Here is an 11645-nt window from a genome sequence, read left to right as displayed (position 1 = left end):
GCTATGGAGAGGGCTCAGCCCGTGAGTCCTCTCCATGCAGCGCGACCCGAATACACGGCGGGCTGTCGCAAACCAGTTAAGAATTAAGACCATTTAATATTTTTTTAAATAAAAAACACAATTATAAATATAGTATTGTATATACATTAACAAGCCACTTTACATGTCACAATGTTCTGATGCTGAAGTGCTGATGTGATTATTAGCAAGCGAGACCACCTCTATAACAGCAGAAGTTTTGGCAGTTATAATTATATGGAATAAATTTGGTAACAACTGTAACAGCCATATAAGTAATACTTAAGGTAGCTAAATTTAATTTACATGTTAGAAATCCTTGCAATTTGGATTTTAAACAAAATATTTAAAGTGCAGGTTTTGGATTACACAACTTGTACTTAAGATTTATAGGTGGGGAAGTTATTACCGTATTTTTCGGACTATAAGGCGCACTAAAAATCCTTTGATTTTCTCAGAAATCAAAGCTGCGCCTTATAGTCCAGTGCGCCTTATATATGAACCATACTTGCAGACAACAGCTGCCTTGAACTGTGCACAGGTCTGCCACCTAATGGTCATTCATCCTTATAATCAGGTGCGCCTTTTAATCCGGTGCACCTTATATATGAACCTAGACGTTTTAGCAGGCATTTATTGATGGTGCCCCTTATACTCCGGTGCGCCTTATAGTCCGAAAAATACTGTATTATAATTGTAGCTTGACTTGCTGAAGCTTTCAGTTCTATAGCTTATAGCTTACATTTTTATTCCTTCATTGTTCGACTTGTCAGAAAAATAGGTATTTACAGTCTATAGTACATTAAACAATCTCTCTCTATATACAATTATAATACAAAAATATGCTTATTTAATGAATATTTAAATGAAATGTTTGTCTTTGTAATTTCATGGACATAAATTATTATATATATATATATATATATATATATATATATATATATATATATATATATATATATATATATTAAAGGAAATCTACCACATGGGTGCAGTATTGTACACCAAGCACCCCTATAGGCTGGTGTGTGTCCCCTGAAACAGGATCTCAGCTTCCTTTATTTTCCAATTGCCTTTTTTTTAAAGAAAATTAACTTTTAAAACTATGCAAATGAACCTCGGGGATCTTCTCTACATCACAGAAGCCCCTTCCTCCTTTGTCGCCTGCTAAATATGACATCACGACATCACCACCTCTCTGACTGAGGAGGTGGAATTAACAGCAGACAGCAGAACTGTGCATAATTAGCAGACAATGGAGCCAGAAGGGGCTTCTGTGATGTAGACAATATCTCCTGAGGCTCATTTGCATAATTATAAAAGATGATATTTTTTTCCCCCCCTAAACAATGCCATTAGAATATAAAGGAAGCATGGATCCTGGTTCAGGGACACACGCCAGCCAGTAAGTGTGCTTGATGTACAATACTACACAATAAAGTGTCAGAAGTTGTCTCCATTAAACTTTCTTCTCGGAGAGAAATGATCCCTTGTATATGGTCCTCTCATAAATGGATTGAGATACTGTCAATACTGTTTTTCCTTCTGAACATGACTGTATGCAGAACATTCAGGACCTACGATAAAGAAAGCACAACTGTTGGTAAGCTTGTCTGGTACATGATCTGGCTCTACTTTTTCACATACAGCAATAGATAAAAAACATGTATAGTTTTAAAGGGAACCCCTCACCACAATGTCTACACCCAAACTAACTGCTATGTTACGTAGGTCTATGCCCACATATGCCCCTCATGACTTTGATTTTACTATCCAGCTGCTCTTTACATACCAAAAAACTTAACTTTACAAATATGCAAATTAGGCTGAAGTGCACCTTCGGGCTCCATTTCCACATCTCGCTGCTGAAGGTGCTGGATGGTGTCAGTGTAGCAGGGTGTTTGTAATTGTTGTAGGGGCACAGCCCTAAGGTGGTCTTTTATTGCCCCTGCAGCACTTCAGACTCATTTGTATATTTCTAGAATTAACTTGGATGGAGCAGCTTAAGAATAAAAATAAATGCATGGTTGGCATGTGTCGGCACAGACAACGCTCACTGTGTAATAAATTGTCATAAATCAAGGTGATCGTCGTGTGGGGCAGATTTGTTGCTGAAATGGGGTTTATAGAAATATGCTTTATCAGGGTTAAAGTCAGATTTTTTTTTCGGACAAATCTACCATGTGTATTTGTATAGTACTTGAAATTGCCCAGGAATTTATTGGGGCTCACACTATCATCGGAATACCCAAGGATTTCTGATGTGCGCCGCATTTAGAAAGGTTTTTTGGCGCACGTGATCGGATTTTGGTGCATTGTGTCGCACGCCACGCACTTACATACACCGGGAGGAAGATGGTGAACTCCGGCGGACCTCAGCGGGGAAGCGACGCATGCAGGAACTCGGGCGCACGATCTTCATGAATCGCGGCAGATGTGGATTCTGGCGGACAACGCACCTCGGGGATCGCGCAGGGACCAGGTAAGTAAATGTGCCCCAATATTTATGAAATGTATAGATTTGAGAGAGACTACTCCACCGATTCTAACAATAATGCCTAAAACAAGAAGGATTGGCATTTTCAAGGAGCATAAAATTATAGTGAGTGGGAAAGTTTACATTTAAAGGGATTTGACAACGAATACAACAGTGTATTACTGGTAATTATCAATAGTACATGGAGGAGTTTCATCAGTGCATGCATGCCAGGATTCTGGCCTACAAGCGCTAAAATAATTGCAGTTACTTCCCCCTTTACGCCACCTCCATTCCAAGTAGATGTGGAAGGGCATGGAGTGGGCATGGCCAGCAGCAGAGTGGGTGAGGGGTTCCTGCCGTACACCTGTGTTCTCTATACAGTCTGGCAGAGGCTGGCTTAAGCTTGGCAGGGCCAGCAGCAGAGTGTGCAAGGGGTTCCTGCCCTACACCTGTGTTCTCTATACAGTCTGGCAGAGGCTGGCTTAAGCTTGGCAGGGCCAGCAGCAGAGTGTGCAAGGGGTTCCTGCCCTACACCTGTGTTCTCTATACAGTCTGGCAGAGGCTGGCTTAAGCTTGGCAGGGCCAGCAGCAGAGTGGTTGAGGGGTTCCTGCCCTACACCTGTGTTCTCTACACAGTCTGGAAGAGGCTGGCTTAAGCTTGGCAGGGCCAGCAGCAGAGTGGGTGAGGGGTTCCTGACCTACACCTGTGTTCTCGATACAGTCTGGAAGAGGCTGGCTTAAGCTTGGCAGGGCCGGCAGCAGAGTGTGCAAGGGGTTCCTGACCTACACCTGTGTTCTCTATACAGTCTGGAAGAGGCTGGCTTAAGCTTGGCAGGGCCGGCAGCAGAGTGGTTGGGGGGTTCCTGCCCTACACCTGTGTTCTCTATACAGTCTGCAAGAGGCTGGCTTAAGCTTGGCAGGGCCGGCAGCAGAGTGGTTGGGGGGTTCCTGCCCTACACCTGTGTTCTCTATACAGTCTGCAAGAGGCTGGCGTAAGCTTGGCAGGGCCGGCAGCAGAGTGGGTGAGGGGTTCCTGCCCTACACCTGTGTTCTCTATACAGTCTGGAAGTGGCTGGCTTAAGCTTGGCAGGGCCGGCAGCAGAGTGGGCGAGCACAGGGAATTCCTGCCCCACACCTGCACGCTCAATATTTCCTGGCAGGGCCTGTAAAAATTGCACAAAATATGTTACTTAATTGTTGATTGGTGGGGTATAGAAGCTTTCAAAAAGCTGATATTTAACTGTTTTATAGTGAAAAGATAATGATAAGTTGAAGGCACAATTTTTAAAGGGCAGGGTCTATTTTAGTTGTAATTCCTATTGCTTTTGATGGGTCAAATAAAGTCATCTTCTTGAGATTGTGATACTTTTGAATGGTTAATGTAAATATAAGATGTTACAAGCTTTAGGGACAGCTTAGGACCCTCCATCAGGCATGGTATAACAGTCTTTCTGAAGTGACACAGATTTTATACACAAAAGCGGTACATAACTTTTTTTCCCCTTGTTTTAGTTGTTAAAAATCTATTAACTATTAGAAAAAATCGAATCTAATCCAATATAATCTTACAAAGTTAATTGACAACTGGGTGTAGCCAGTTGGTGTGTTCATCCCTGCAATATTTCACACTGTCTGCACTGATTGCACAAAATGACACTATGCAGGGACACACCACTAAATGTTAACACCCAATTGGCAATTTACCATTCAATTTTTAAAGGAAAAACATGGACAAAATGTATTCGCATCCGTTGCTTTCTTTAGAATAACCATTCTGCAGTATTTTTTTAGCTTTCCCTCTTCTGCCCATACTCGTGACATTACCTGAGTTTTAGGTACTGTTCCAACCTTGACAAAATTGATATTTCCTGTCTTAATCTCTGTACAGTCCACAATAGTAAATTCATTAGCAATATGTCCCTTATCAAGAAGGATCCCATTAACCTGGAAAACAAATGTGCAGATACATTGATTACATTTATACAGATTACATATATTACACATAAGTAAAGAAGATTGGCTCATGTTCTGGCCTATGTTCCTGAGCTTGATGTCCTCCTGCTTTGCTTCCACTGACTATATTAAGAGGCTATGGCCTCTTTATGTAGCTGTTGGCAGACCATGTGGCCAGACAATCTATGCCAGGTCCTGCGCCATAACAGCTAGTAGGGCAGGCAATACCGGGTATGCAAGCATGGAACTCCCATGGCGGTCCACTTGGCGTGGAGGGGGAATAAATGGGGAATATTCACAATTCCTTTTATGGTAAGTAATTATGACTAGAGATGAGTTCATCCAGGTTTAGGGTACAGCCCACGCAATCCAGACATATTGCCAGATTGGGGGCTGAACAACCAATCTAGCAAGTTAGTGGCACTAGCTTCTAGCCATGGCACCCGAACAGGATGTTTGGATCTGCTTATGTCTAATTACAACTCCATCAAGGCTTGTGCACAATAATTTGGAAGACTAAACTAAGGATAGGAAGCAATTTATAGAATCAATGTTGCTTCAAATATTGATAAGTACATATTACTACACGTCCATGACGTCCATGGGGCGGACATGTGGGAAGTTTGGAGGTTTTACCTTTTCTATGCTTTCTTTTCAATGTTTTGTTATGCAATGTTTTGTTATCTGAAGCAAGCGGAGACAACCTGATGTGTGCTCTCCCAGCATTCCTCTGTGTGCTGATCAATGCTCGCTGCCACTGTGTACAAAGGATTATAGGAAGGACACCGATCCTGTTCCACCAGCATGCCCCCATCCCCCTTAGGACTGCTAAAAGTTGGTGATGTCATTGAGACGTCTATTTTTTTTTTTAAAGGAACTGGTAGGATAGCTGGGAAAAACCAAGAAGATACTACTGCTGTGTGTCTAGAGACTGAGGATGTGCTATCCCACCATGACTCGCCCGCTATATACAGTACAGTTATTGTACGTTGCGACTGCAAAAGATTACAACCACTGAGCTGTATGTTCCCCATTTGTGAGTGTAACCAACAAGCTGTTAATTTGTTATTATTATGCTGTGTGTGACCCATTAATCTCTGGTAGTTACTTGTGACAAATAGATACCACACAGCTTAAAGGTAACAAATGAATAAGTTGTGCTGTAACCATTTGTTACTCTAAGCAGCAAGCCAAGTGCTGGAACATATCCTAATTTAAAGCCCATTTATACTAAACAGTTACTGTATAATGATTTTCTATTTTCTAAGTAATTATGTTGATATTCTGTCAGTGGTAACAAATATAATCAAATTTAAACCTATCTTTTTCAATTAGAATCCAATAGATAACATAGTCATTGACCACTATAACCATGCGTAACCTCATTCCTATAGATTATGATCACCTTGTGTCCTACTTGTGTATAGTATAACTAATTGTACTCCCACTTCTAAAGTTTGTATCCCCACCAAGTTATACCATGACCCCACTAGGCTTCCATTATTATACATTAACCACTGTTTAAAAGTTGATTTAAAAAGGAAGGAGGAGCCATGGATAAGAAATATACCACAGTCACAGTGCCTGGATCTGTGAGTAAGTGTCCTTGGTTTATCATGCTTGATCCTGATGGTAGATTTCCTTTACATTATGTTAACCTAGACACATGAAGGTTTTTTAAATCTAAAATACAAATTGTCAGTCATTCTACAAATATTACAGATGCAGTGGAGTTGAAAAAAAAATACTGTAAGGTGCAAATGCCACTTCTCCATTATTCTTTGGTTCAGTACAAGTTTGGAGATATCAAAATTTATAGAAGCTTTTATACAGCAACTTTGGAAAAATAGATTTATATGTATTACCATAATCTGACATCTGCAGCTTTTATATACAGGTACAGGCGGTCCCCTACTTAAGAACACTCGTCTTACAGACGACCCCTTGTTAAAGACGGACCCCTCTGCCCCCTGTGACCTCTGGTGAAGCTCTCTGGATGTTACTATAGTCCCAGGCTACAATGATCAGCTGTAAGGAGTCTGCCTGTGTATCTGTGTACAGAGCAGTAGGGTACATTTTTGCAAATTTTTTACATGTTTTCAATGACGCCATTAAAACTTTCAATTACTCTTTAAAAAAATATTATCATTGGTCGAAAAATGATAATCGCTCATATAATTTACCGTATGACAAGTAAGTCCTAAGGTTAAAGAAATTCCCTTAATGACAATCAAGAGCAACTGAGAGGTTATTGAAGTTTGTTTTTTGTACAATGTATAACAGTCTGGTTTAAGGATGCATCAGTTGTGGATTGTAGACACATATGAGGCCGATCACAGTTAGCACCGTAAGTGCTCAGCTAAAGCACTTAAGAAGACCTTGCATAGCTTTTACATCTCATTGATTCCAGTCTGTTTCTCTTTCAAATATCGGACCTCATTTATATTAAACCCAGTCTTCACTTTTAGGAGTCTACTCTTCAGAAGGAAATCTTGCGGGCTGACTAAACTTTGAAGCTTATTTTAACCTACTTGAAGTTCTGTCAAGCCTTTTGATACTTTGAAGCACATGGGTCACTCATCAAAGATGCAGCAAATGCAGACTATAGGAATGATGGATCCAAGATAAAACCCTTTTAAATTAAAAGGATTCTAAAAGAATAATATAAATGATGAAAAATGTACGTACCATTTTCGGTTTAAGAGCATAATTGAATAGTATTATGTTATTATACCTTGAGAATTTAAAGGTAGAGGATTGAAAAATGTAACATTTGTAAAAATCTTGGATTGTAGTGCAGTTTTATAGCATTGTGGTATAGGGGATTTCTGTTGTTTTAACGTGGGGCTGCAATACAATACATGAACAAGAGTGGTGCTCTATGTAGTTAAAAACAGCTTCTGTGAACTCTGCTCAGATTTGAGGTTCTTCTAATATTTGCGATCTATATGGTGCATGTAAAAAATTGAAGCACATCTTACAGCAACAACCCCCCAACAACAACAAAATAGTAGTCTTAGTGTTATCTAAAAAATAACTGGAACCAGATGATATTGGGATCGTTTTGTGCCTGCCGTAGATGCTAGATTTTAGTGGAATAAGCTCCTATTTCTCCTATTTTCCCTCCATGGTTATTGGGTCGCCATCTTGCCTGAGCTCTAGTAACAGCGTTTAGTGATCTACTTTACTGCAGCCTCATGGACATAGACAGCAATAGTAATAGACTAGAGCAACTCATTGATATCTATTGGGAGTATTTTAGGTGGACTCCTTGCACATTGGGGTAGTAGATAAGAATACATATTGCTTTTGCATCATCTCTTGCTAGTAATGAATGAAATAAATTGTGTGTAAGGTTTTGTATACAGGTTTCTTTTATTATAATTCTGTCTGTGTAGTGTGGGATGTAAATGAAATGAGTTATACAAATAAAACCTCCTGCAGAATTAGGGTGTATTAGGTCAAGTGGTCAGAGTGAAAAAAATGGATGATGTACTTTTTATTTAAATAAAGATACTTCCAAAAATATGTATCACATATGTGAACATCCATTTTACCTTAGTTAGCATTTGTGGGAACATTTGCCCTGGATTAAGTTGTGTTCCTTTAGCCAATGATCGCACAGCAATAGGCCCCACCTGTAATAGTAAAAACATAAAAGCTGAATGCTACATTCTACTTCCTAGCTTATTGCTACCACATGTCAATTCTTATTCTACTCGCTTTTATTCCACCTACAATAACAGCATAGCGAGAAAAAAACAAAACAACAAAACGGAGGGTGGCGTCTCAGGTAATAACATCATGAAAGAATGGAAGTATAAAGAATGGTCCCCAATGGGGTGCTCACCATAAGCCAATTTGGCTGTTGTAACCTTTTGAAGGGTGGAAATTCCAGTGTAGGTCCGGGCACGGTTCGCAACTCCTTTAGCCGAAAAAAACACCGGCTCCCATGTGGTGGGCCGCTTGTGTATAGTATGGATAAAAAGGTGGGCTAAACTTTATGGGCACTGACCACTAGTTAGGAGTATCAATGACCGTAAACACTGGCACTACTCCAATCAAATTTATTGACATGAACAGGTATAAAAATGTTTAAAAAACATAGGATTAAATGATGAAAATAATTAATTACAATCTTTCTAACGCATTTCATCCTCAATGGGGATGCATTGAGGCCAGTTACTCAGCTGTGTATGTCATGTGACCAGTACCTTAAATATCTGTGTACCAAACACTCTGTTAGTCCTACCTTTGAGAAAGGGTCATCCGACTCGAAGCGCGTTAGAAGGATTGTAATTAATTATTTTCATCATTTTATCCTATGTTTCTAAACATTTTTATACTTGTTCTTGTGAAAAATTTTTATTGGCGTCGAGACAGTGTTTACGGTTGTTGATACTCCTAAACGGTGGTCAGCGCCCATAAGGTTTAGCCTACCTGTTTTTCTGTACAATAACAGCATATCCAGTTGGCACCACAGGCAAGTAGCATAAATCTATGGAATTTCTACCTACAAATGGTGCTTTACAACATTCATTTTTTGAATGTACATATTTTCAATTCATACATTTAATGGTCACTGTGAGGAGACAAGGTGAACTCCAGCACCCAAAAAGTATTCGAAAAAAAGAGTAAAAACTACATTTTAATGTTTCCAAGATGTAAAAAGGAGATTTGTCACAGAAAAGACATGAACAATCACCAGAAGAAAAAAAAAAAAAAGGGCGCACATTAAAAAATAATAAACGTAAGGTGATGCGTTTCGGAAGATAACCCTTTGGTATCACTAAGGGCTAGATATGTTATTTTCCAAATTGTGACACCTTACATTAGTTTTTAATGTGCATCTTTTTTGTGGTGATTGTTCATGTCTCTTTGTGACAGATCGCCTTTTAATGTCTTGTAAACATTAAAATTGATTGATCAAAAAATAGAAATGTGTTGCAAGCAGCCATGAGCCATAGAAGCTGGGATGGGGAGTCTTTCCAGTGTTGCCCTTGGTGTGGCAGAGTCAGCCACCTGGTCTAGGCTCTGTGCCTGCTATGGGTTTCAGTTTCTTCAGAATACTGGAGTCACCCTCTTTTCGACAAGAGGATGTATAGAAATATATTATATCACTTGAACATGATTTCTGTGTTGTTAGTCCTATACAATACTCACCTGATGAATGACTTGAGTAGTAACTCCACAGTCTGAAATATATATGATCACATTCTTTGAAGGTCCCAAAAGTGAGGAGGAGGTTGCCAGTCGAAATCCATCCAACCAGTCTCCTAATATGAACAAAAAGACAAAAATATACAAGAAATTTTATCAAACTTAAAGAGAACTTAATTTTTTTGCCATTGGATTTAAAGGGGTTGTCCACTTTCAGCAAATAACTGATATTGTTTAACTAATGAAAGCTATACAATTATTCAATACATTAGGATTTCCCAGTTTTTGGTGGTAAAACTAGGGGTCTCGGCTTATACTCTGGTCAGCTTATACTGTGTGTGCAAAATTTTGTTTTAAAAAAGGATTTTTGCCATATATCTGTTTTGAGTGGCGTGACTTGAAACTGATGGGCTCCAGTGTAAAGTCTGTGCCAGACCCACGATTATAAGGGTATGGTTTGTACTACTAGTCTTCTCATATGGTAGAATGACACATCTAGGGCCAGATACGACCACACCCTATGCACCCCCTCAAGTTACACCCCTGTCAGTCTTCTAAGCCATCCAGAAAGTCCCATAAAAGTGAAAGGAGCTCATCTCCAGCCACCCCGTGTCCCGTTGCAACACTTATTTAACTAAAGAATCCAAAAAATAAGAATTCCATAGAAACAGCTTACCCATTTCAGGCAATAGAATACCAACAGGATTTGGCCATAGACCTTCTATGAAATCCCACACCAATGTGCTGAGCAAACACTTTATAGGTTGCAGGTGAGATAAACTGGTAATAATAATGGACATCGTGCTGTCTGTATTGTCTGCATCAATTCTGCAACAAAATAGATTTTGTGTTAATGTTCATCATTGCATAAATGTTACATCCATTCTGTGTTCTGTCCCCAGAGGATTAAGAGTTCACCAGGTTATGATCCAAACCTTCTACTTGCATCATTTTTAATCAGATGCTCAGTGTCACAATCACCATCTACACATATGACTTTGGATGCGACTCTAAAGGGTAAATCCACTTCACCCGACCTGATGTTACAAGCTATAAGATGCCTACAAGTACATCAAGACACACACTGCTCACAAGTTTAATTGTTGGCACATTGGCATCCCCCTACTCAATTGATATAGTAGTTAAACTGTGATCACAAAGTTATAAAAATAATACATAAAAACACATTGAAGTAAAAAACTATTAATTAATGAAAGACTAGACGTAGTTTCATTTAAGTTTACAAACTGTTTAACATTGCAGCCATGGAAAGTAACAATTTAGGGTTAAGGGCAATGCTTTATATTTGGGTGGTTTATATTGGATGTATTAACTTAAATGGCAGGTTCCCGTTAAGTGGGGCATTAAGAACATTGGGATCTATTCAATGGGTCTTAAATAGGTGGCACAAATGAGAGAGACAGCACTATTAAGGGGGTTATTAAGAGCTGTGGAAGCCTTATTATGTGGGGGGTATTTGCTCAAGTGGCTCAAATGAAAAGGGGCACTATTAAAAGGGCCAATTCAACTTCAAAATCAGTTTGTTAAAATAGGCACATGGGATACATTTTTGGCAAGTTCAAATATAAAAATGGTTCAAAATATTTCGTGCCATATCACTTTTAAAAAGAATGTGGCCAGTGAACTTAATGGGGCACATTTACTTACCCATCCCGTCGCGATCCCCGAGGTGCGTTGTCCAACGAGGATTCGGAGCTGCTGCGATACACTAAGATCATGCGTCCAGTTTCCTGCATCTGTGGCTTCCCTGCTGAGGTCCGCCAGAGTTCACCTTCTTCTTCCCGGTGTATGTGAGTGCATGTCTTCCGACACAATTTGAAATATTAAATCCTGCGCGTTGTCCCAATCCGTCGGATCATCCGACAAACCGCCCCCCGATTTGTGTCGTGTGAAAGTCGGTGCCAATGCGCCAATATCCAATCGAGTGTGCCAAAAGCCCCAGTTAAATGCGGCGCAAAACTGAAAAAGTCGGGAGACCCGACGAAAATGCGGTCCACGGACCCCAAGTAAATGT

The 11645-nt window shown here is 39.8% G+C and overlaps 1 protein-coding gene across 3 annotated transcripts in view; it reads right to left on the bottom strand.

Annotated features, from left to right (window-relative positions):
• Positions 1-1316: 1316 nt before the first annotated feature.
• Positions 1317-11645, bottom strand: part of LOC140077185 (uncharacterized) — a 38583-nt gene continuing 28254 nt past the window's right edge. For all 3 annotated transcript variants that reach the window (XM_072124141.1, XM_072124143.1, XM_072124140.1), the window contains exons 5-9: positions 10287-10438; positions 9614-9726; positions 8008-8088; positions 4322-4441; positions 1317-1595 (exon numbers count right to left, since the gene is read on the bottom strand). In XM_072124141.1, the coding sequence (XP_071980242.1) occupies positions 1524-1595; positions 4322-4441; positions 8008-8088; positions 9614-9726; positions 10287-10438 (538 nt within the window). In that variant the 3' untranslated portion in view covers positions 1317-1523. The remainder of the gene's footprint in view (positions 1596-4321; positions 4442-8007; positions 8089-9613; positions 9727-10286; positions 10439-11645) is intronic.

The sequence above is a fragment of the Engystomops pustulosus genome, chromosome 9, assembly GCF_040894005.1.
Source record: "Engystomops pustulosus chromosome 9, aEngPut4.maternal, whole genome shotgun sequence".
Classification (NCBI taxonomy): Eukaryota; Metazoa; Chordata; class Amphibia; order Anura; family Leptodactylidae; genus Engystomops; species Engystomops pustulosus.
The sequence above is the reverse complement of the archived record's forward strand: the minus strand, read 5'-3'. Positions and strand labels throughout refer to the sequence as shown.